Consider the following 27665-nt stretch of genomic DNA (forward strand, 5'->3'; position numbering starts at 1 on the left):
CCTGTATGTCTAGGGGTGGTTGACTTGTTGTCCTTTAGTCCTGTATGTCTAGGGGTGGTTGACTTGTTCCTTTAGTCCCTGTATGTCTAGGGGTGGTTGACTTGTTGTCCTTTAGTCCTGTATGTCTAGGGGTGGTTGACTTGTTGTCCTTTAGTCCTGTATGTCTAGGGGTGGTTGACTTGTTGTCCTTTAGTCCTGTATGTCTAGGGGTGGTTGACTTGTTGTCCTTTAGTCCTGTATGTCTAGGGGTGGTTGACTTGTTGTCCTTTAGTCCTGATGTCTTGTTGTCCTTTAGTCCTGTATGTCTAGGGGTGGTTGACTTGTTGTCCTTTAGTCCTGTATGTCTAGGGGTGGTTGACTTGTTGTCCTTTAGTCCTGTATGTCTAGGGGTGGTTGACTTGTTGTCCTTTAGTCCTGTATGTCTAGGGGTGGTTGACTTGTTGTCCTTTAGTCCTGTATGTTTAGGGGTAGTTGACTTGTTGTCCTTTAGTCCTGTATGTCTAGGGGTAGTTGACTTGTTGTCCTTTAGTCCTGTATGTCTAGGGGTGGTTGACTTGTTGTCCTTTAGTCCTGTATGTCTAGGGGTGGTTGACTTGTTGTCCTTTAGTCCTGTATGTCTAGGGGTGGTTGACTTGTTGTCCTTTAGTCCTGTATGTCTAGGGGTGGTTGACTTGTTGTCCTTTAGTCCTGTATGTCTAGGGGTGGTTGACTTGTTGTCCTTTAGTCCTGTATGTCTAGGGGTGGTTGACTTGTTGTCCTTTAGTCCTGTATGTCTAGGGGTGGTTGACTTGTTGTCCTTTAGTCCTGTATGTCTAGGGGTGGTTGACTTGTTGTCCTTTAGTCCTGTATGTCTAGGGGTGGTTGACTTGTTGTCCTTTAGTCCTGTATGTCTAGGGGTGGTTGACTTGTTGTCCTTTAGTCCTGTATGTCTAGGGGTGGTTGACTTGTTGTCCTTTAGTCCTGTATGTCTAGGGGTGGTTGACTTGTTGTCCTTTAGTCCTGTATGTCTAGGGGTGGTTGACTTGTTGTCCTTTAGTCCTTGTCTAGGGGTGGTGACTTGTTGTCCTTTAGTCCTGTATGTCTAGGGGTGGTTGACTTGTTGTCCTTTAGTCCTGTATGTCTAGGGGTGGTTGACTTGTTGTCCTTTAGTCCTGTATGTCTAGGGGTGGTTGACTTGTTGTCCTTTAGTCCTGTATGTCTAGGGGTGGTTGACTTGTTGTCCTTTAGTCCTGTATGTCTAGGGGTGGTTGACTTGTTGTCCTTTAGTCCTGTATGTCTAGGGGTGTTGACTTGTTGTCCTTTAGTCCTTGTCCTTTAGTCCTTGTGACTTGTTGTCCTTTAGTCCTGTATGTCTAGGGGTGGTTGACTTGTTATCCTTTAGTCCTGTATGTCTAGGGGTGGTTGACTTGTTGTCCTTTAGTCCTGTATGTCTAGGGGTGGTTGACTTGTTGTCCTTTAGTCCTGTATGTCTAGGGGTGGTTGACTTGTTGTCCTTTAGTCCTGTATGTCTAGGGTGGTTGACTTGTTGTCCTTTAGTCCTGTATGTCTAGGGGTGGTTGACTTGTTGTCCTTTAGTCCTGTATGTCTAGGGGTGGTTGACTTGTTGTCCTTTAGTCCTGTATGTCTAGGGGTGGTTGACTTGTTGTCCTTTAGTCCTGTATGTCTAGGGGTGGTTGACTTGTTGTCCTTTAGTCCTGTATGTCTAGGGGTGGTTGACTTGTTGTCCTTTAGTCCTGTATGTCTAGGGGTAGTTGACTTGTTGTCCTTTAGTCCTGTATGTCTAGGGGTGGTTGACTTGTTGTCCTTTAGTCCTGTATGTCTAGGGGTGGTTGACTTGTTGTCCTTTAGTCCTGTATGTCTAGGGGTGGTTGACTTGTTGTCCTTTAGTCCTGTATGTCTAGGGGTGGTTGACTTGTTGTCCTTTAGTCCTGTATGTCTAGGGGTGGTTGACTTGGGTAGGGGTTGACTTGTTGTCCTTTAGTCCTGTATGTCTAGGGGTGGTTGACTTGTTGTCCTTTAGTCCTGTATGTGGTTGACTTGTTGTCCTTTAGTCCTGTATGTCTAGGGGTGGTTGACTTGTTGTCCTTTAGTCCTGTATGTCTAGGGGTGGTTGACTTGTTGTCCTTTAGTCCTGTATGTCTAGGGGTGGTTGACTTGTTGTCCTTTAGTCCTGTATGTCTAGGGGTGGTTGACTTGTTGTCCTTTAGTCCTGTATGTCTAGGGGTGGTTGACTTGTTGTCCTTTAGTCCTGTATGTCTAGGGGTGTTGTTGTTGTCCTTTAGTCCTGTTGTCTAGGGGTGGTTCTTGTTGTTTAGTCCTGTATGTCTAGGGGTGGTTGATGTCTAGGGGTGGTTGTTGTCCTTTAGTCCTGTATGTCTAGGGGTGGTTGACTTGTTGTCCTTTAGTCCTGTATGTCTAGGGGTGGTTGACTTGTGTCCTTTAGTCCTGATGTCTTGTTGTTGTCCTTTAGTCCTGTATGTCTAGGGGTGGTTGACTTGTTGTCCTTTAGTCCTGTATGTCTAGGGGGTTGGTGTCCTTTAGTTGATGTCTTGTTGTCCTTTAGTCCTGTATGTCTAGGGGTGGTTGACTTGTTGTCCTTTAGTCCTGTATGTCTAGGGTGGTTGACTTGTCCTTTAGTCCTGTATGTCTAGGGGTGGTTGACTTGTTGTCCTTTAGTCCTGTATGTCTAGGGGTGGTTGACTTGTTATCCTTTAGTCCTGTATGTCTAGGGGGTTGACTTGTTATCCTTTAGTCCTGTATGTCTAGGGGTGGTTGACTTGTTGTCCTTTAGTCCTGTATGTCTAGGGGTGGTTGACTTGTTGTCCTTTAGTCCTGTATGTCTAGGGGTGGTTGACTTGTTGTAGTCCTGTATGTCTAGGGGTTGTTGACTTGTTGTCCTTTAGTCCTGTATGTCTAGGGGTGGTTGATATATTGTAATGATGTCTAGGGGTGGTTGATATATTGTAATGGATTTAGTCCTGTATGTCTAGGGGTAGTTGACTTGTTGTCCTTTAGTCCTGTATGTCTAGGGGTGTTGACTTGTTGTCCTTTAGTCCTGTATGTCTATAGGCTGTTGATGTTGTTCTTGAGGTAATGATTGTGTTTATATTCTTGTGTTTAGGTGGAGTCCAACACCAAGCTGTTTCCTGCTGTGTTTGTGCGTCCCACCAGCAAAAACCTCTTCCAGTTTGAGTTTGTCAAGATCAAGGTTGGTGTCCCCCAGTCTACTACTATAACCAGTCTACTATTATATCCAGTCTACTACTATAGTCAGTCTACTACTATAACCAGTCTACTATTATATCCAGTCTACTACTATAGTCAGTCTACTACTATAACCAGTCTACTATTATATCCAGTCTACTACTATAGTCAGTCTACTACTATAACCAGTCTACTATTATATCCAGTCTACTACTATAGCCAGTCTACTACTATAGCCAGTCTACTATTATATCCAGTCTGCTACTATATCCAGTCTGCTACTATAGTCAGTCTACTACTATATCCAGTCTGCTACTATAGCAAGTCTACTACTATATCCAGTCTGCTACTATAGCAAGTCTACTACTATAGTCAGTCTACTACTATAGTCAGTCTACTACTGTAACCAGTCTACTACTATAGTCAGTCTACTACTATAGTCAGTCTACTACTATAATCAGTCTACTACTATAGTCAGTCTACTACTATAACCTGTCTACTACTATAACCAGTCTACTACTATAGTCAGTCTACTACTATAACCAGTCTGCTACTATAGTCAGTCTACTACTATATCCAGTCTACTACTATAGTCAGTCTACTACTATAGCCAGTCTACTACTATAGCCAGTCTGCTACTATAACCAGTCTATTACTATAGCCAGTCTGGTACTATAGCAAGTCTACTACTATTGCCAGTCTACTACTATAGCCCGTTTGCTACTATAGCCTGACTGCTACTATAGCCAGTCTGCAACTATAGCCAGTCTGCAACTTTAGCCAGTCTACTAATATAGCCAGTCTGCTGCTATAGCCAGTCTGCTGTTATAGTCAGTCAACTACTATAGCCAGTCTACAAATATAGCCAGTCTACTACTATATCCAGTCTGCTGTTATAGCCAGTCTGCTGTTGTAGCGAGTCTACAAAGATAGCCAGTCTACTACTATATCCAGTCTACTACTATAGCCAGTCTACTACTATAGCCAGTCTGCAAATTTAGCCAGTCTGCTACTGTAGCCAGTCTACTACTATATCCAGTCTACTACTGTAGCCAGTCTACTACTATATCCAGTCTACTACTATAGCCAGTCTGCTACTATTGCCAGTCTACTACTATATCATGTCTGCAACTTTAGCCAGTCTGCTACTGTAGCCAGTCTGCTACTGTTGCCAGTCTGCTACTTCCAAAGGAATTGAGACATTTCAAATGTCATATTATGTCTATATACATTATTGTAATGATGTATCTCCCTCTACTCTCCCTCTGATCCTCTCATCTCTCTCCTCTCCAGTCTCTGTCCTCTCTCTCTCTCTCTCTCTCTCTCTCTCTCTCTCTCTCTCTCTCTCTCTCTCTCTCTCTCTCTCTCTCTCTCTCTCTCTCTCTCTCTCTCTCTCTCTCTCTCTCTCCCCAGGACGCCATGCCCCTGTCGTCAGCCATCTTTAAGAGTGAACAGCGTAACCCTGTGCCCCAGTGTCCTCCACGTCTGGACGTTCAGACCATCGTAGCGGTGCTGTGGAGCCGTATGCCAAACACCTTCCTCACCGTGGAGACCGCCAGGGTCTCAGAGAGACACGGCTGGGTGGTGCAGTGTCTGGAGCCACTGCAGATGATGGCTGTTCATATACCTGAGGAAAACAGGTGGTTTATTTCTTTCGGAGATCAACACCCAACCTCTACTCCGAGACACTTGATGAATGTAGCAATATCTTGTTCATTTATCCCTCTGGTGGACTAGGTGGAGTTTCCACTTTATCTCCTAAATCCATGAATTACTCTCTGTCTCACTTTCTCTCTCTCTCTCTCTCTTTGCTATCTTCACTCTCTCTCTGTCTCTCTCTTTCTCTCTCACTTTCTCTCTCTCTCTCTCTCTCTCTCTCTCTCAATTCAATTCAATTCAATTCAATTCAATTCAATTCAATTCAAGGGCTTTATTGGTATGGGAAACATGTGTTAACATTGCCAAAGCAAGTGAGGTAGACAACATACAAAGTGAATATATAAAGTGAAAAACAACAAAAATTAACAGTAAACATTACACATACAGAAGTTTAAAAACAGTAAAGACAATACAAATGTCATATATATATATATATATATATATATATATATATATATATATATATATATATATATATATATATATACAATGTACAAATAGTTAAAGGACACAAGATAAAATGAATAAGCATAAATATGGGTTGTATTTACAATGGTGTTTGTTCTCTCTCTTTTCTTTGCTATTCTCTCTCTCTCTCTCTCTCTCTCTCTCTCTCTCTCTCTCTCTCTCTCTCTCTCTCTCTCTCTCTCTCTCAACCCCTCCCCTCTCCATCCCTTCCGGTCCACTCCCCTCAGGTGTCTGGACATCCTGGAGCTATCGGAGAATGAGGGTCTGAGGAAGTTCCACTACCACACCCTGATGCTCTACTGTGCCCTCTGCGCATTGGGCAACACCCGTGTGGCACACGCCCTCTGCTCCCACCTCGACCAATCACAGCTGCTCTACACCATCGACAACCAATACCTGTCCGGCATGCTGAGAGAGGGATTCTATAATGTTCTTATGAGGTGGGTGTGGAGTTCATTGGGGTGGCAGCGTAGCCTAGTGGTTAGAGCGTTGGACTAGTAACCGGAAGTTTGCAAGTTCAAACCCCCGAGCTGTACAAATCTGTCGCTCTGCCCCTGAACAGGCAGTTAACCCACTGTTCCTAGGCCATCATTGAAAATAAGAATTTGTTCTTAACTGACTTGCCTAGTAAAATAAAGGTCAAAAAAAAATTCATAAAAATGATGATGGGTCTTTATAATGAACAGAATGTTAACCCACTATTTTATAGAAATCTGTTATTATGCTGATAATTGATTGGTTAAATGACTGACTGCTTAATTGATTGATTGGTTGGTTGATATATTGATTTATTGATTGATCTATGTACCTACCATCAGCATCCACCTGGAGACAGCGAAAGAGGCTCGTCTGATGATGAACAACGAGTTTATTATCCCTGTGACTGATGAGACGCGCTCCATCAAGCTGTTCCCTGACGAGTCCAAGAGACACTCTCTACCCGGTGTAGGCCTCAGCACCTCGCTGAAACCACGCCTCAACTTCTCCCCTCTCTCCTTCATCACCACCAAGAAACAGCAGCACCTCCACAGGTCAGAGGTTAATCACTTTAACTTAACTTGCATAGTACTTTTCTATCAAGCTGTAATGCTTTCAGACTTCGGCTCACATACTATTTGAAATCATTTCAAATACTTAATATTCTTCTTGATTGAGCTTTCCTGGCTTACTGGACCAATAGAATAGTGACAAAACTGTAAACCCCGCCCATCTGACGCTCTAGACAGACTTGAGCAACACGCTCAAAATATTTGAAAGATTCCGAACCCTATTTCTGTTACAGGTTTTGTTTTTTACTACTTTGACTTACATTTTTATTATAGTGTTATACTTGTAATGCTTCGGGTACGACAAATTAACTATCAATAAAATACGTTACTATAATAATTCCTCCAGTCCCCAGATCCCCCTGGGCATCCTGAAGGAGAAGGCCATCAGTATGCTGACTGAGGCGGTGCAGGGAGGAGGCAGTCACATCAGAGACCCAGTAGGGGGCAGTGTGGAGTACCAGTTTGTCCCCATCCTCAAGCTGATCGGAACCTTGCTGATCATGGGGGTACTCTCCAGCGAGGAGGTGAGGTTTAGATCCGTTGGTATGGTGTGTGAGTGTGGCGCTATAGCAACACCAGGGTCGTATTCACTATGACCGAAACGGAAGCAAACGGATTGGAACAGTTCTGTTCAGTGTGCGCTAATAAATACAACCCAGGGTGACGTATACAAAAAATGGATGTACTGCCTGTGCTGTAAGTGGCTTTGGATAAATATAGTGTCTGTTAAATGGTATATACAGATGTATAAATATAGTGTCTGTTAAATGGTATATACAGATGTATAAATATAGTGTCTGTTAAATGGTATATACAGATGTATAAATATAGTGTCTGTTAAATGGTATATACAGATGTATAAATATAGTGTCTGTTAAATGGTATATACAGATGAATAAATATAGTGTCTGTTAAATGGTATATACAGATGAATAAATATAGTGTCTGTTAAAGGGTATATACAGATGTATAAATATAGTGTCTGTTAAATGGTATATACAGATGTATAAATATAGTGTCTGTTAAATGGTATATAGAGATGTATAAATATAGTGTCTGTTAAATGGTATATAGAGATGTATAAATATAGTGTCTGTTAAATGGTATATACAGATGTATAAATATAGTGTCTGTTAAATGGTATATACAGATTAATAAATATAGTGTCTGTTAAATGGTATATACAGATGAATAAATATAGTGTCTGTTAAAGGGTATATACAGATGTATAAATATAGTGTCTGTTAAATGGTATATACAGATGTATAAATATAGTGTCTGTTAAATGGTATATAGAGATGTATAAATATAGTGTCTGTTAAATGGTATATAGAGATGTATAAATATAGTGTCTGTTAAATGGTATATACAGATGTATAAATATAGTGTCTGTTAAATGGTATATACAGATGAATAAATATAGTGTCTGTTAAATGGTATATACAGATGTATAAATATAGTGTCTGTTAAATGGTATATAGAGATGTATAAATATAGTGTCTGTTAAATGGTATATAGAGATGTATAAATATAGTGTCTGTTAAATGGTATATACAGATGTATAAATATAGTGTCTGTTAAATGGTATATAGAGATGTATAAATATAGTGTCTGTTAAATGGTATATACAGATGTATAAATATAGTGTCTGTTAAATGGTATATAGAGATGTATAAATATAGTGTCTGTTAAATGGTATATACAGATGTATAAATATAGTGTCTGTTAAATGGTATATACAGATGAATAAATATAGTGTCTGTTAAATGGTATATACAGATGTATAAATATAGTGTCTGTTAAATGGTATATAGAGATGTATAAATATAGTGTCTGTTAAATGGTATATAGAGATGTATAAATATAGTGTCTGTTAAATGGTATATAGAGATGTATAAATATAGTGTCTGTTAAATGGTATATACAGATGTATAAATATAGTGTCTGTTAAATGGTATATAGAGATGTATAAATATAGTGTCTGTTAAATGGTATATACAGATGTATAAATATAGTGTCTGTTAAATGGTATATACAGATTAATAAATATAGTGTCTGTTAAATGGTATATACAGATGAATAAATATAGTGTCTGTTAAATGGTATATACAGATGTATAAATATAGTGTCTGTTAAATGGTATATACAGATGTATAAATATAGTGTCTGTTAAATGGTATATAGAGATGTATAAATATAGTGTCTGTTAAATGGTATATAGAGATGTATAAATATAGTGTCTGTTAAATGGTATATACAGATGTATAAATATAGTGTCTGTTAAATGGTATATACAGATGTATAAATATAGTGTCTGTTAAATGGTATATACAGATGTATAAATATAGTGTCTGTTAAATGGTATATAGAGATGTATAAATATAGTGTCTGTTAAATGGTATATAGAGATGTATAAATATAGTGTCTGTTAAATGGTATATACAGATGTATAAATATAGTGTCTGTTAAATGGTATATACAGATTAATAAATATAGTGTCTGTTAAATGGTATATACAGATGAATAAATATAGTGTCTGTTAAATGGTATATACAGATGTATAAATATAGTGTCTGTTAAATGGTATATACAGATGTATAAATATAGTGTCTGTTAAATGGTATATACAGATGTATAAATATAGTGTCTGTTAAATGGTATATACAGATGTATAAATATAGTGTCTGTTAAATGGTATATACAGATGTATAAATACAGTGTCTGTTAAATGGTATATACAGATGTATAAATATAGTGTCTGTTAAATGGTATATACAGATGTATAAATATAGTGTCTGTTAAATGGTATATACAGATGTATAAATATAGTGTCTGTTAAATGGTATATACAGATGTATAAATATAGTGTCTGTTAAATGGTATATACAGATGTATAAATATAGTGTCTGTTAAATGGTATATACAGATGTATAAATATAGTGTCTGTTAAATGGTATATACAGATGTATAAATATAGTGTCTGTTAAATGGTATATACAGATGTATAAATATAGTGTCTGTTAAATGGTATATACAGATGTATAAATATAGTGTCTGTTAAATGGTATATACAGATGAATAAATATAGTGTCTGTTAAATGGTATATACAGATGAATAAATATAGTGTCTGTTAAATGGTATATACAGATGTATAAATATAGTGTCTGTTAAATGGTATATACAGATGTATAAATATAGTGTCTGTTAAATGGTATATACAGATGTATAAATATAGTGTCTGTTAAATGGTATATACAGATGTATAAATATAGTGTCTGTTAAATGGTATATACAGATGTATAAATATAGTGTCTGTTAAATGGTATATACAGATTAATAAATATAGTGTCTGTTAAATGGTATATACAGATGTATAAATATAGTGTCTGTTAAATGGTATATACAGATGAATAAATATAGTGTCTGTTAAATGGTATATACAGATGTATAAATACAGTGTCTGTTAAATTGCATATACAGGTAACTGCCAAAATAAAGGAAACACCAACATAAAGTATGCTAGTAGTGCATCGGGGCACCACGAGCCAAAACAGATTTAATGCACCTTGGTATATCTTCTACAAGTGTCTAGAACTCTATTGGAGGGATGTGACACCATTCTTCCACAAGAAATGAGATAATTTGGTGTTTTGTTGATGGTGATGGAAAGCGGTGTCTCTGGTTCCACTCCAGAACCTCTTAGAAGTGTTCAGTTGGGTTGAGATCTGGTGACTGAGACGGCCATGGCATATGGTTTACAACGTTTTCATGCTCATAAAACCATTCAGTGTCTGCTCTTGCCCTGTGGATGGGGGGCATTGTCATTCTATGGGGGCATAGCCATGATAGACAAAATAATGGCCTGCCCAGCATTTTTATACATGACCCTAAGCATGATGGGATGTTAGTTGCTTAATTAACTCAGGAACCACTCGTGTGTGGAAGCACCTGCTTTCAATATACTTTGTATCCCTCGACTCACTCAAGTGTTTCCTTTATTCTGGCAGTTACATGTACGGGATGTATATTTTAATTATGTGGGATGTTTTTTCGTGTACTAGGTGAGGCTGATCCTGCTCCTCATTGACCCTAATGTGTTCGGGGAGCCGGATGAGGAGGAGGTGGCAGCATCAGCAGGAGGAGGAGAGAAGGAGGAGGTGAGCAGCAACGAGGAGAAGGCTGTGGAGGCTGGTGAGGAGGAGACCAAGGAGGTCAAACCGACCGTGAAGGGACTGCTGGAGAAGACACTGCCTGAGTCTGTCAAACGACAGGTAGGAGAGAGTGAGCGTTCGCGCACACACACACACACACACACACACACACACACACACACACACACACACACACACACACACACCCTCAGTTTCTCAAACACTGGCAGAGTTGGCATTCAGTCCCAGGCATTCTGTCCCAGGCGTTCGGTCCCAGGTGTTCGCTCCCAGGCGTTCAGTCCCAGGCGTTCAGTCCCAGGCGTTCGGTCCCAGTCGTTCGGTCCCAGTCGTTCGGTCCCAGGCGTTCGGTCCCAGGTGTTCAGTCCCAGGTGTTAAGTCCCAGCTATATGGATTGTTAGGACATTGATGCCAATAGTAAAGTGGCTGCAGTAGCGTTGACCAGTTTCATGACCCCACAACAAGGTGTGAACACGCCCCCCGCCAACTAAAAGCATTTAGGGTTTTTATATAATTATTTGTTTGACCATGGGGCTGAGGGAAACAGGTTTTATAGCTAATTTCCTGCTATTCTACACATTTTGCCATGAGGCTGAGAGAAACATGTTGCAGTGTTATAGCTCATTTCCTCTAATTGTAAAATAAAAAAATAAAAAATCATGACTTATGACATGTTCATATACTATCTGGGGGGGGCCGCCCTCCGGTTGGACCCCCCAAAACAACAAAAAAATATGAATAATTGTGGGCCCCCACCTAGCGAGGGCTGCAGGGATGTGTGCTACTAAATCAAGTTGAATGTACCAGCAAAATCGTTACCAGCAAAACTACTATCAGCAAAAACATCAACTATACTGAATAACATTTTGGTGATCAGATTAAGCTATAATTGGTACATCACATGTAACAAAAGTAGTGTAGATGTGTAAATAACTATAGTACTGTACTGTATATGGAATACTGACTGACATACCCCTCTCTACTAGATGTTTGAACACCAACTGTATCTCTCTCCTGTCTACTAGATAATACTAACTTGTATTAATTAAAAAGCAATTCACAACTCAATTCAGAATTGACCCTAAGCCTGTCGCGTACTGTACTACACGGTACTGTCCATGATCTAACATGATCTAACTCTCTCTTGTCTCTTCCTTATCGACTAGATGTGTGAGCTGCTGCACTACTTCTGTGACTGTGAATTGAAGCAGCGTATCGAGGCCATCGTGTCCTTCTCGGACCGCTTCGTGTCCAAGCTGCAGTACAACCAGAAGTTCAGGTACAACGAGTTGATGTTGGCCCTCAACATGTCTGCTGCCGTCACCGCCAAGAAGACCAAGGAGTTCAGATCCCCTCCTCAGGAACAGGTACTGTTCTCGTCTTTCTTGACGTTTTGTACCAAAAAAAAAAACCTCCCGACATTCAACCATGTTGTTAAAGAAGAAGCAGTTGTTTTGTTTTGTTGATTATGATACTTTGTATCTAGTATCAGAATCAGAAAAAAACTGTCATAAAATGCTGTAAGGTCATAGAAAGTAAAAACTTTAAAAACTTTTCTGAAATGAACGTTTCAAAATTCAAGCACAGCAAGAACCCCCCAAAATACCAAAAGTCAGGGCCCCGTTTGACCCTTCTAAAGCCTTAAATCAAGACAGACAGATGCCTCTGGTACTCAGATTCCCTGCCTGACCAAAATATCCCCCACAGGGTTTTCTCATTTTCACAACAACAGATGTTAGACTAATCTGTCTCAAACAACCCAGCCTCTTACAGTGGTCCCTGGTGGTGGCTATACTGATATGAGGTTCCTTCAGCTTGGGTGTTGAGTTGAACTGTAAATGATCTGTCGGGAATGCAGAAATATCTAACCCTGTGTCCGTGGTTTTGACTAACTTGCGAATGCAGCCAACAGTTTAAAGCAGCAATATAACTTGTAAATGCATCTGAGGGTTGCTTTAGCAGGTTTGTCTTAGCAGGTGTGTCTTATTAGCAGGTGTGTCTTAGTAGGTGTGTCTTAGCAGGTGTGTCGTCTTAGCAGGTGTGTCGTCTTAGCAGGTGTGTCGTCTTAGCAGGTGTGTCGTCTTAGCAGGTGTGTCGTCTTAGCAGGTGTGTCTTATTAGCAGGTGTGTCTTATTAGCAGGTGTGTCGTCTTAGCAGGTGTGTCGTCTTAGCAGGTGTGTCTTAGCAGGTGTGTCTAATTAGCAGGCGTGTCTAATTAGCAGGCGTGTCTCAGTAGGTGTGTCATCTTAGCAGGTGCGTCGTCTTAGCAGGTGCGTCGTCTTAGCAGGTGTGTCGTTTTAGCAGGTGCGTCGTCTTAGCAGGTGCGTCGTCTTAGCAGGTGTGTCTTAGCAGGTATGTCTTATTAGCAGGTGTGTCTTATTAGCTGGTGTGCCATATTAGCAGGTGTGTCTTATTAGCAGGTGTGTCTTAGCAGGTGTGTCTTATTAGCAGGTGTGTCTTATTAGATGGTGTGTCATATTAGTGGGTGTGTCTTATTTGCAGGGGTGTCTTAGCAGGTGTGTCGTATTAGCAGGTGTATCTTAGCAGGTGTGTCTTATTAGCAGGTGTGTCTTATTAGCAGGTGTGTCATATTAGCTGGTGTGTCTTATTAGCAGGTTTGTCTTATTAGCTGGCGTATCTTAGTGGGTGGTTGTCTTATTAGTAGGTGTGTCTTATTAGTAGGTGTGTCTTATTAGCAGGTGTGTCTTATTAGCAGGTGTGTCTTAGCAGGTGTGTCGTCTTAGCAGGTGTGTCTTAGCAGGTGTGTCTTGGCAGGTGTGTCTTAGCAGGTGTGTCTTATTAGCAGGTGTGTTGGTAATGTTCAAATATCGTTCAAAGTTAAGTAGATCCAGCACACTTCACTTGCAAAGTGTCATGTTTGTATTGGTATATAACAGCAGGAGAAGCACAGAGGTAGTGGGGCTCTCAGATACTTAGAACCACTGATCTATGATCTATTAAACCTCCATGTAACTCTTTCTCTTTCCTCACTGTGCTTGGGAGCTGAGTAGAAGAACAGAGAGAAAGAGAGCGAACACCTCATACCAACACGAGCACACACACACGCACACACACACACACACACACACACACACACACACACACACACACACACACACACACACACACACACACACACACACACACACACACACACACATACACACACATACACATACACATACACACACACACTGGCCAATGAGCTCCCCACTGTTCTCCTGTTCACACTTCTAATAACACTCCCCTACAGCTGCTAAGCCTATGCTGATCAATCCCTCTCCTGCTAGTTATCAAATACACTGATCTGTGTTTCAGAAACAAGATGTCTGACACTGAAATGGTCCTTCTGCTGTCCCCATATGAGAACCATTTGAAGAACTCCTTTTGGTTTGAATGTAGAACCCTTTTTGGTTCTATGGAGAGCCCTTTCTACAGAGGGTTCTACATGGAACCCATAAGGGTTCTGGACTGAAACCAAAAAGGGTTCTACCTGGAACCAAAAATATTTCTCCAATGGGGACAGCCGAAGAACCCTTTTGGAACCCTTTTTTCTAAGAGTGTTCTCACCAAGACCTCTTTATTCGTCGATGTATTTTATTTATTTACAATTGTATGTTTTATTAAGAAACTGTAGTGCCAGAAATAGAATCAAAACACTGGTAACATCCTTGAAGCCCGGATCAGTTACTCAATTGAATTTACAGTGAGTCTTTTTTCCAGTTAGCACATGCCTCTTCACATATAGCTAGCTACCATCTGTTGTGTGTGGTGGATTATTATAATCAACTGAGAGAGACTTTGTAATTTCTTCAAACAATCATCTTTATTAATCAACATTGATTAATTATTACAATAATTAGACTGGTCAACCCAACTGTCTTGGGCCCGAGAGCCGACCCTTTACAGACCATTGCTGGTTCTTATATAGCTGATACCAAGAATGCTCAGTGGCTGGTTCAACCCCTCCCCTATAGATTGGGAGGGGCACCATAAGCCACTTTGGGTTCGTCCTGTGGTCATCTGCCTCTGGTGTCGTCTCCCAGGTGCCAGGATAATTAGGAATACTGGGACCTTTGTTATGTTCCTCCAGGCTCTCTCTATCTCGGTGACACCCACCACATCTGATCATTGGAATGCCAGCTGTAGGTTTTTAGGCTCCTCTTGGTTTACACAGACATTTAATAGAACAGAAATGTCTTACTGTTTAGTTAAGTATATAATCATCAAATATCCAACAAATAACATACTAATATGTTGTTTTTCTATGGCAGATGTATGTATAGCAGGTGTAGAATGTCTCCTATCTCCTCATAGCATCCTCTATAAATGATGTTCCCACGCTGGTGGTCTGCATGGTTTGTCCTATCTCCTGGATGAAACAGATGTGATGTCATAGAGATCTAGGGAGAATCTCCTGGCCTGTCTGACTCACTGTAATGATGCTGTGGTGTAGGGATTCTCTCTCAGAGTCTCTCTCTGTGTGGATGGCCTCTCGGTTTCTCTGTCTGAGTCTCTCTCCCCCTCCCTCCCACCATCTGTCCATATAGATCAACATTCTGTTAAACTTTGCTGCTGGGGAGGACTGTCCCTGTCCTGAAGAGATTCAGGAGGACCTCTACAGCTTCCATGATGAGCTGAGACTGCACTGCGGTACAATGTTCACACACACACCACACACATACATGGGAGCACACGCATATGCAGAAGCACATGCACGCACGCACGCGCACACACACACACACACACACACACACACACACACACACACACACACACACACACACACACACACACACACACACACACACACACACACACACACACACACACACACACACACACACACACACACACACACACACACACACACACACACACACACACACACACAGTTAAAAGACAAATCCTAACTTGAGATGCAGACACATACTGTAACTCACAGATCTCACATTGACATCAAATCAATACGTAATTTCAGTTATTCATTCAAAAAGTCATCCCAAAGTTACAATGACTCCTATATGACATGATGACTCTTGACTGGCATCAGTATCAATCAATCGGTTGACAGGTTCAATAGTGATTGTATATGCTAACTGTAGTAATAAACTCTAGGTCTACATCAGTGCTCCCCAACCCTCTTCCTGGAGATCTACCGTCCTGTGGGTTGGACTGATAACCTACAGGACAGTAGATCTCCAGGAAGAGGGTTGGACTGATAACCTACAGGACAGTAGATCCCCAGGAAGAGGGTTGGACTGATAACCTAAAGGACAGTAGATCTCCAGGAAGAGGGTTGGACTGATAACCTACAGGACAGTAGATCTCCAGGAAGAGGGTTGGACTGATAACCTACAGGACAGTAGATCTCCATGAAGAGGGTTGGACTGATAACCTAAAGGACAGTAGATCTCCAGGTAGAGGGTTGGACTGAAATCTACAGGACAGTAGATCTCCAGGAAGAGGGTTGGACTGAAAACCTACAGGACAGTAGATCTCCAGGAAGAGGGTTGGACTGAAAACCTACAGGACAGTAGATCTCCAGGAAAGGGGTTGGACTGAAAACCTACAGGACAGTAGATCTCCAGGAAGAGGGTTGGACTGATAACCTACAGGACAGTAGATCTCCAGGAAGAGTGTTGGGCAGCCCTGGTCTACATGAACCTCTATGTCAAAATGTGATGGAGACATCTGAGTTTAAAATCATCCTCCCAGTCCTGCCCTTCATATTTGTTTCTGTCTCTGTCCCTGCAGGCATCCCAGTGGAGGAGGAGGAGGAGGAGGAAGACACGTCTATAAAGGGTCGTCTGCTGGCCATGCTCTATAAGATCAAGGGACCGCCCAAGAAACTAGAGGAGGAACCTACGGAGGAGGAACAGGCCGCTCCCAGTAAGATACTGTCTCTGTGTGAACCAAGACAACACATTAACATAACAACATGCCATACGTATTCAGTCAGCTGTAACTGACTGGAAACACACTCATCACTCATCACTTATCTGATCGGATACGCCAATATTACGGTTGGACTGTGTGAAATGTTAATGCCTGGTGCACTTCAGTTCTACAATATTGAAGAGTTAAAGTTTGTCTTCTTCATTTTGACATCCCTACAGGTCATAATCAGAATCTCATAATTAACCTCATACTTCACTAATGAAAGCAGATATTATTACTCTGTTTTGTTCCCCAACAACACTACAAAACACTAGAACAACATCCAGTCTGTTCTCAGTAGCTCACCAACAACCTCCTCTCACATCTCCACAGCACCAGTCCCGGAAGTTTCCTCCATTTAAAACGGAGGACACTTCCTGTCTGTTATTTAGCTGCACACAAAACCCTCATTAGCAGAGAAAACATCTACGTACATTGCTCTGTTCATTTGTAGTCAGGCAGCGGAGTGTTTTTTGGACTGGACAGCTTCACTTCTGAACCAGGAGTAGAACAGAGGTGTGTGTGTGTGTGTGTGTGTGTGTGTGTGTGTGTGTGTGTGTGTGTGTGTGTGTGTGTGTGTGTGTGTGTGTGTGTGTGTGTGTGTGTGTGTGTGTGTGTGTGTGTGTGTGTGTGTGTGTGGTGTGTGTGTGTGTGGTGTGTGTGTGTGTGTGTGTGTGTGTGTGTGTGTGTGTGCTCTGTGACTCGGCTCCCAGGGTAGGGTTCTGTCTGCCAATCAGCTTTTATTCACACCAATTAGACTGCTGTTACAGCTCAAACCATGCCACTGGAGATGGTGTCTGTTCGACCTCGAAATCAGAGTTCACTAAATGTACAAACTGGAAAAATAAAGCGGTAATTGAATATTTATTTTAGAAAATATTGTGAATAATTTATTTCTTTGTTTGTAGGTAGTTGTTTGTTTTAGAGGTGTTTTGTTTTTATAGTTTTGAGCTTCCTGGGGTTGGTTTCTGAAGTTGTGTGCTTAGCTTTTTTACCCTGATCAGTATACTTCCTTCTCAATCCAAAGTCAAGACTAACCTTGGTCCTTGGAGCTTCCCACCAGGGACCTACAATAATGTCATGTACAGTACATAGCTACAGCTGTTGGTGTACCAGGAACAGACTGTTCAGTTTTCCCCCAGGCACTCCCTCCATAAGTTTTGAAGGACAAGCAGAAGTTACGTACTTATTATCGAGGCAATCTATTGGAGAAAAAAAAAAAAAAAGTCCAATATCTGTTGAGGGAGAGTTCTAATGACAACGTACTTAACATTCTTATCTAGTCCAGCTTCATCGACTTAATGAGAAAACATCACGTTTTAGATGAGGATGGAGGGGAATTCAGGGGGTTTAGGTAGGACGTCTACATTAGGAAGAGGAGAGAGGGAGAGAGACAAAAGGAGAGGAGGGGGAGAGAGATAAAATAAGAGGAGGAGAGGGGGAGAGACAAAAGGAGAGGAGGGGGAGAGAGAAAATAAGAGGAGGAGAGGGGGAGAGACAAAATGAGAGGAGGGGGAGAGAGATAAAATAAGAGAAGGAGAGGGGGAGAGACAAAAGGAGAGGAGGGGGAGAGAGATAAAATAAGAGGAGGAGAGGGGGAGAGACAAAAGGAGAGGAGGGGGAGAGAGATAAAATAAGAGGAGGAGAGGGGGAGAGACAAAAGGAGAGGAGGGGGAGAGAGATAAAATAAGAGGGGGAGAGACAAAAGGAGAGGAGGGGGAGAGAGATAAAATAAGAGGAGGAGAGGGAGAGAGACAACTAGATGAGGGGAGGGGTAGGAGAGAGAGAGACAAAAGAAGAGTAGAGGAGGGGAGGAGAGGGGGAGAGAGATGACGAGAGGAGGGGGAGGAGAGGGGGAGAGAGACAAGACGAGAGGAGGGGGAGGAGAGGAGGAGAAGAGGATCGAGACAAAAGATGAGGAGAGGAGGAGAGAAAAGAGGAGTGTTTGAAAGCTTGCGTGCATGTGTGTATATTTATTGACTTGACCCAAGAATATAATAACATATCACAGTGAACATTCTGACTGTTCTATCACCTGGCCATCAGCCTGTTAAATGACTAACAACTACTGCTCTCCCTCCCTCACACACTAATTACTGACGCCACACACTTCCAACCATTACGTTGCTGTTAATTAGTTATTGATTGCCATAATGTATCTATCTATTTATCCTGCTACTAGTCACTAGTACTCTTGTTTACATGTATATACTACCATTAGTATTTTTATATTCCTGCTGCCAGTCACTTTTCATCCCTGTTTACGTGTACCTGTATATCCGCCTACACTGACACTCTTACTAACACCCACACACTAACATCCACACACTAACATCCACACACTAACATCCACACACTAACATCCACACACTAACACCCACACACTAACATCCACACACTAACATCCACACACTAACACCCACACACTAACACCCACACACTAACACCCACACACTAACACCCACACACTAACACCCACACACTAACACCTACACACTAACACCCACACACTAACATCCACACACTAACACCCGCACAGTAACATCCACACACTAACATCCACACAGTAACATCCACACACTAACAACCACACAGTAACACCTACACACTAACACCCACACACTAACACCCACACACTAACACCACACACTAACACCTACACACTAACACCACACTAACACCCTACACACTAACAACACCTCCCCACACTAACACCTATACACTAACACCTACACACTAATACACACTAACACCTACACACTAACACCTACACACTAACATCCACACACAACACTAACATCCACACACTAAACACACTAACACCACACTAACACCACACACTAACACCTACACACTAACACCTACACACTAACACCCACACACTAACATCCACACACTAACACCTACACACTAACACCCACACACTAACACCCACACACTAACATCCACACACTAACACCTACACACTAACATCCACACACTAACACCTACACACTAACACCCACACACTAACACCTACACACTAACACCCACACACTAACACTAACACCTACACACTAACACCCACACACTAACACCTACACACTAACACCCACACACTAACACCTACACACTAACATCCACACACTAACACCTACACACTAACATCCACACACTAACATCCACACACTAACACCTACACACTAACACCTACACACTAACACCTACACAGTAACATCCACACACTAACACCTACACACTAACATCCATACACTAACACCTACACACTAACACCTACACACTAACACATCCACACACTAACACCTACACACTAACACCTACACACTAACATCCACACACTAACACCTACACACTAACACCCACACACTAACACCTACACACTAACACCTACACAGTAACACCCACACACTAACACCCACACACTAACACCCACACACTAACACCTACACAGTAACATCCACACACTAACACCTACACACTAACATCCACACACTAACACCTACACACTAACTAACACCTACACACTAACATCCACACACTAACATCCACACACTAACACCTACACAGTAACATCCACACACTAACACCTACACACTAACACCCACACACTAACACCTACACAGTAACATCCACACACTAACACCTACACACTAACATCCACACACTAACACCTACACACTAACATCCACACCTAACATCCACACACTAACACCTACACACTACACACCTACACACTAACACCTATACACTAACACCTACACACTAACACCCACACACTACACAGACACAGTAACATCCACACACTAACACCTACACACTAACACCTACACACTAACATCCACACACTAACATCCACACACTAACACCTACACACTAACACCTACACACTAACATCCACACACTAACACCTACACACTAACACCCACATACCCACACACTAACACCCACACACCCACACACTAACACCCACACACCTACACAGTAACATCCACACACTAACACCTACACACTAACACCTACACACTAACATCCACACACTAACATCCACACACTAACACCTACACACTAACACCTACACACTAACATCCACACACTAACACCTACACACTAACACCCACACACTAACACCCACGTACCACACACTAACACCCACACACCCACACACTAACACCCACACACCCACACACTAACACCCACACACTAACACCTACACACTAACATCCACACACTAACATCCACACACTAACACCTACACACTAACATCCATACACTAACACCTACACACTAACACCCACACACTAACACCCACGTACCACACACTAACACCCACACACCCACACACTAACACCCACACACTAATGTCCACACACTAACACCCACACACTCACACACTAACACCCACACACCCACACACTAACACCCACATGCCCACACACTAACACCCACATGCCCACACTAACACCCACATACCCACACACTAACACCCACACCCACACACTAACACCCACACGCTTACACTCGCACACTAACACCCACACACCGACACACTAACACCCACACACTAACACCCACACGCCCACACACTAATACCCACACACTAACACCCACATGCCCACACACTAACACCCAAACATCCACACACCCACAAACTAACACCCACACGTCCACACACTAACACCCACACACCCCCACACTAACACCCACACACTAGCACCCCCACACTAACACCCACACACTAACACCCACACACGAACACCTGCACACTGGCACTCACACACGAACACCCACACACTAACACCCACACACTAACACCCACACACTAACACCCACGCACTAACACCCACACACTGACCCCCACACACTGACCCCCACACACCGACCCCCACACACTAACACCCACCCACACACTAACACCCACACACTGACACCCGCACACCCACACACTAACACCCACACACTAATGTCCACACACTAGTAGAATGGCGCTGGAGAGGATGGCTAAGGTTTTACGTGCTCCTAAACAACTGTGTTTTTTTGTTTGTTTGTTTGCGTTGTTTGCAACATATTTTTTTACTTATTTTGTACATGATGTTTCTGCTACCGTCTCTTATGACCGAAAATAAGTTCTGGACATCAGAACAGCGATTACTCACAACGAACTGGAAGAAGCTTTTTCCTTTAACGAGTCTGACGAGAAGGATATACCGCTTTCTCGGGAACAGACAAGAATCCCCGTCAATTGCGTAAAGAAAAGACGGAGAAAAAGGGGGAGGTGGTTGGGCTTCCTTCTGAGAATTTGTAGGTGAGCGAGTAAACTCCCACTGCCATCCGTTCTATTGGCCAACGTGCAATCATTGGATATCATTGTAATATCTTATGTCTCACTGAGTCGTGGCTGAACGCCGACACGGTTAATATAGAGCTGGCGGGATTTTCCACGCACTGGCAGGACAGAGAAGCTACGTCTGGTAAGATGTGTGTGTGTTTATTTGTCAATAACAGCTGGTGCACAATGTCTAATATTAAAGAAGTCTTGAGGTATTGCTCGCCTGAGGTAGAGTACCTTATGATAAGCTGTAGACCACACAATCTACGAAGAGAGGACTTATCTACATTATTCGTGGCCGTATATTTACCACCACAGACCGCTGCTGGCACTAAGACCGCACTCAACCAACTCTATAAAGACATAAACAAGATCATGCTCATCCAGAAGCGGTGCTCCTAGTGGCCGGGGACTTTGATGCAGGCAAACTTGAATCGGTTTTTACCTTATTTCTACTAGCATGTCACATGTGCGACCAGAGGAAATTTCTAGACCACCTTTACTCCACACACAGAGATACATACAAAGCTCTTCCCCGCCCTTCATTTGGCAAATCTGACCATAATTATATCCTCCTGATTCCTGCTTACAAGCAAAAACTAAAGCAGGAAGTACCAGTGACTCGCTCAATACGAAAGTGGTCAGATGACGTGGACACTACGCTACAGGACTGTTTTGCTAGCACATACTGGAATATGTTCCGGGATTCATCCAATTGCATTGAGGAGTGCACCACCTCAGTCATCATCTTCATCATTAAGTGCATCGATGACGTCATCCCCACAGTGACCGTATGTACATATCCCAACCAGAAGCCATGGATTACAAGCAACATCCGCATCAAGCTAAAGGCTAGAGCTGCCGCCTTCAAGGAGCAGGATACTAATCCGGACTCTTATAAGAAATCTCGCTATGCTCTCAGACGAACCATCAAACAAGCAAAGCGTCAATACAGGATTAAGATTGAATCCTACTACACTGGCTCTGACGCTCGTTGGATGTGGCAGGGCTTGAAAACTATTACAGACTACAAAGGGAAACCCAGACGCGAGCTGCCCAGTGATGCGAGACTACCAGACGAGATAAATGTATTTTATGCTAGCTTCGAGGCAAGCAACACTGAAACAAGCATGAGGGCACCAGCTGTTCTGGACGAGTGTGTGATAACGCTCTCTGTTGCCGATATGAGTAAGACCTTTAAACAGGTCAACATTCACAAAGATGGATTACCAGGACGTGGCCTCAAAGCATGCGCGGACCAACTGGCAAGTGTCTTCACTGACATTTTCAACCTCTCCCTGACTGAGTCTGTATTACCTACATGTTTCAAGCAGACCACCATCGTCCCAGTGCCCAAGGAAGTGAAGGTAACCTGCCTAAATGACTACAGACACGTAGCACTCACGTCGGTAGCCATGAAGTGCTTTGAAAGGCTGGTCATGGCTCACATAAACACCATCATGCCAGAAAACCTAGACCCTCTCCAATTCACATACCGCCCCAACAGATCCACAGATGACGTAATCTCAATCGCACTCCACACTTCCCTTTCCCACCTGGACAAAAGGAACACCTATGTGAGAAAGCTGTTCATTGACTGCAGCTCAGCGTTCAACACCATAGTGCCCACGAAGATCATCACTAAGCTAAGGACCCTGGGACTAAACACCTCCCTCTGCAAATAGATCCTGGACTTCCTGATGGTCCGCCCCCAGGTGGTAATGGTAGGCAACAATACGTCTGCCACACTGATCCCCAACACTGGGGCCCCTCAAGGGTGTGTACTTAGTCCCCTCCTGTACTCCCTGTTCACCCACGACTACGTGGCCAAACACAAACACCATCATGACGTCACAACAGTGGTAGGCCTGATCACCGACAACGATGAGACAGCCTATAGGGAGGAGGTCAGAGACCTGGTAGTGTGGTGCCAGGACAACAACCTCTCCCTCAATGTGAGCAAGACAAAGGAGCTGATCGTGGACTACAGGACAAGGCGGGCCGAACAGGCCCCCATTAACATTAACGGGGCTGTAGTGGAGCAGGTCGAGAGTTTCAAGTTCCTTGTAAAAGTATTCATCCACATTGACGTTTTTCCTATTTTGTTGCATTACAACCTTTAATTTAATTGGACTTTTATTTGGATTTGATGTAATGGACGTACACAAAATAGTACAAATTGGTGAAGTGAAATTTAAAAAATTACTTGATTCAAAAAATGTTAAAACAATTTAAAAAATGAAAAGTGGTGCATGCATATGTATTCACCCCCTTTGCTATGAAGCCCCTAAATAAGATCTGGTCAATTAATTACCTTCAGAAGTGACATGATTAGTAAATAAAGTCCACCTGTGTGCAATCTAAGTGTTACTTGATCTGTCACATGATCTCAGTATATATACACCTGTTCTGAAAGGCACCGGAGTCTGCAACACCACTAAGCAAGGGGCATCACCAAGCAAGCTGCACCATGAAGACCATGGAGCTCTCCAAACAGGTCAGGGACAAAGTTGTGGAGAAGTACAGATCAGGGTTGGGTTATAAAAAAATATCAGAAACTTTGAACATCCCACAGAGCACCATTAAATCCATTATTAAAAAATGGAAAGAATATGGAACCACAACAAACATGCCAAGAGAGTGCCGCCCACCAAAACTCACGGACAAGGCAAGGAGGGCATTAATCAGAGAGGCAACGAAGAGACCAAAGATAATCCTGAAGGAGCTGCAAAGCCTCACTGCTGAGATTGGAGTATTTGTCCATAGGATCACTTTAAGCCGTACACTTCATTCATAGAGCTGGGCTTTACAGAAGAATAGCCCAAAAAAAGCCATTGCTTAAAAAACAAAATAAGCAAACATGTTTGGTGATCGCCAAAGGGCATGTGGGAGTCTCCCCAAACATATGGAAGAAGGTACTCTGGTCAGGTGAGACTAGAATTGAGCTTTTTGGCCATCAAGGAAAATGCTATGTCTGGCGCAAACCAAACACCTCTCATCAACCTGAGAACACCAACACCATGTTTTTCATCGGCAGGGACTGGGAAACTGGTCAGAATTGAAGGAATGATGGATGGCGCTAAATACAGGGAAATTCTTGAGGGAAACCTGTTTCAGTCTTCCAGAGATTTGAGACGGACGGAGGTTCACCTTCCAGCAGGACAATGACCCTAAGCATACTGCTAAAGCAACACTTTAATGTTTCACAATAAAACATATTTTGAATCTTCAAAGTGGTAGGCATGTAGTGTAAATGAAATGATATAAACATGATACAAATCCCCCAAAAATCTATTTTAATTCCAGGTTGTAAAGGCAACCAAATAGGAAAAATGCCACGGGGGGTGAATTATTTCGCAAGCCACTGTATCTACCTCAATACTCCAGTATCCCTGCCTACATGTACATATCTACCTCAATACTCCAGTATCCCTGCCTACATGTACATATCTACCTCAATATTTCAGTATCCCTCCCGACATGTACATATCCCCCTCAATACTCCAGTATCCCTGCTTACATGTACATATCCACCTCAATACTCCAGTATCCCTGCCTACATGTACATATCCACCTCAATACTCCAGTATCCCTGCCTACATGTACATATCTACCTCAATACTCCAGTATCCCTGCCTACATTTACATATCTACCTCAATACTCCAGTATCCCTGCTTACATGTACATATCCACCTCAATACTCCAGTATCCCTGCCTACATGTACATATCTACCTCAATACTCCAGTATCCCTGCCTACATTTACATATCTACCTCAATATTTCAGTATCCCTCCCGACATGTACATATCCACCTCAATACTCCAGTATCCCTGCTTACACGTACATATCCACCTCAATACTCCAGTATCCCTGCCTACATGTACATATCTACCTCAATACTCCAGTATCCCTGCCTACATGTACATATCTACCTCAATATTTCAGTATCCCTCCCGACATGTACATATCCCCCTCAATACTCCAGTATCCCTGCTTACATGTACATATCCACCTCAATACTCCAGTATCCCTGCCTACATGTACATATCTACCTCAATACTCCAGTATCCCTGCCTACATGTACATATCCACCTCAATACTCCAGTATCCCTGCCTACATGTACATATCCACCTCAATACTCCAGTATCCCTGCCTACATGTACATATCTACCTCAATATTCCAGTATCCCCTCACATTGAACATTTGGTACTGGCTTTGACCCTTATTTCTCATTAGTTATACTATTTTGAATACTGCACTGTTGGGTAGGGCGTGCAAGTTAAGCATTTCTTTGTACATGTGTGTGTGTGTGACAAATGCAACTTGAAACTTGACTCAGCTGATCAGTAGAACTACATCCTTCTACCAACCCTGGAAATGACACATTTTATATGTCCTGCCTCTTCCCTCGGCTCCTGTAAAACATTCCTTTTGTGGTGAAACATAACATGACTTTGGAAAAAAATATATTCGTTTCAGTTAAATCTACACTCATAGAAAAAAGGTTTCCCCATCGGAGAACCCTTTGAATAATAATGTTTTTTTCCATGTAGATCCCTCTGTAGAAAGGGTTCTTCATGGAACCCAAAAGGGTTCTACCTGGAACCAAACGGGTTCTTCAAAAGCTTATTTAATGGGACAGCCAAAGAACTATTCTAGTTTCTATACAGCATGTTTTTTTTTCTAAGAGTGTACACACCTTGGCCGCCTTGGATCTTACAGCCCCCCCCCCAGCCAATCAAAAAATATTTATTTTGAGTTGCATTTTGTTTGTAGCTTAACATAATAACTGAGAGACAGACTATTATCAATCTTTCTTGGATGGGCATGATGAGGAGGACTGCAGCTCTATCTCCACGGTTCATCTGTATGCATACATAGTCGTCACCTCTTCCCCCAGCCTAATCAACCACTGATTCCCCATGGCAGAAGTACAGCCTGTACATGCACTGTATCTATCTATAATATCTGTATGTTTAAAACTCTGGTATCTCCCCTCAGCCAACCTGAAGGACAATGGCTAGCTGGGCTCAGACATGCACTGTATCTATCTATAATATCTGTATGTTTAAAACTCTGGTATCTCCCCTCAGCCAACCTGAAGGACAATGGCTAGCTGGGCTCAGACATGCACTGTATCTATCTATAATATCTGTATGTGTAAAACTCTGGTATCTCCCCTCAGCCAACCTGAAGGAGTTGATCAGCCAGACCATGGCTAGCTGGGCTCAGGAGTGCAGCATCCAGGACCCAGAGCTGGTTCGTGTGATGTTCAGCCTGCTGAGACGTCAGTACGACGGCATCGGAGCGCTGCTCAGGGCCATGAAGAAGAGTATGTACTTGATCCTTGTGTCACGTCAATCACGTGACACCGAGAATGATTCTGATAGTTTGACCTCATCGTCCAGAGTCTTATCTTTTACTATTTTGTTGTTCATCTTTCGTAAGACAATTGCAGTTAAACACAGCCAAAGCCATACAGATTGTAAATATAACTTTAGTCTCTTACTGTTACCAGGTTATACCATCTCTGCTGTGTCAGTATAGAACTGTCCAGTTTAACTTTAGTCTCTTACTGTTACCAGGTTACACCATCTCTGCTGTGTCAGTATAGAACTGTCCAGTTTTACTTTAGTCTCTTACTGTTACCAGGTTACACCATCTCTGCTGTGTCAGTATAGAACTGTCCTGTTTAACTTTAGTCTCTTACTGTTACCAGGTTACACCATCTCTGCTGTGTCAGTATAGAACTGTCCAGTTTAACTTTAGTCTCTTACTGTTACCAGGTTACACCATCTCTGCTGTGTCAGTATAGAACTGTCCTGTTTAACTTTAGTCTCTTACT

The 27665-nt window shown here is 42.4% G+C and overlaps 1 protein-coding gene across 1 annotated transcript in view; it reads left to right on the forward strand.

The window, feature by feature from the left end:
- Positions 1–27665, forward strand: part of LOC118387158 (ryanodine receptor 3-like) — a 308396-nt gene that overhangs the window by 173698 nt on the left and 107033 nt on the right. Inside the window, exons 33-42 of the mRNA XM_052523336.1 lie at positions 3122–3208; positions 4618–4844; positions 5559–5771; positions 6150–6362; positions 6727–6904; positions 10443–10652; positions 11717–11917; positions 15101–15203; positions 16308–16442; positions 27006–27152. Of these exons, the coding sequence (XP_052379296.1) occupies positions 3122–3208; positions 4618–4844; positions 5559–5771; positions 6150–6362; positions 6727–6904; positions 10443–10652; positions 11717–11917; positions 15101–15203; positions 16308–16442; positions 27006–27152 (1714 nt within the window). The remainder of the gene's footprint in view (positions 1–3121; positions 3209–4617; positions 4845–5558; positions 5772–6149; positions 6363–6726; positions 6905–10442; positions 10653–11716; positions 11918–15100; positions 15204–16307; positions 16443–27005; positions 27153–27665) is intronic.

Source organism: Oncorhynchus keta, chromosome 8, assembly GCF_023373465.1.
Source record: "Oncorhynchus keta strain PuntledgeMale-10-30-2019 chromosome 8, Oket_V2, whole genome shotgun sequence".
Taxonomy (NCBI): domain Eukaryota; kingdom Metazoa; phylum Chordata; class Actinopteri; order Salmoniformes; family Salmonidae; genus Oncorhynchus; species Oncorhynchus keta.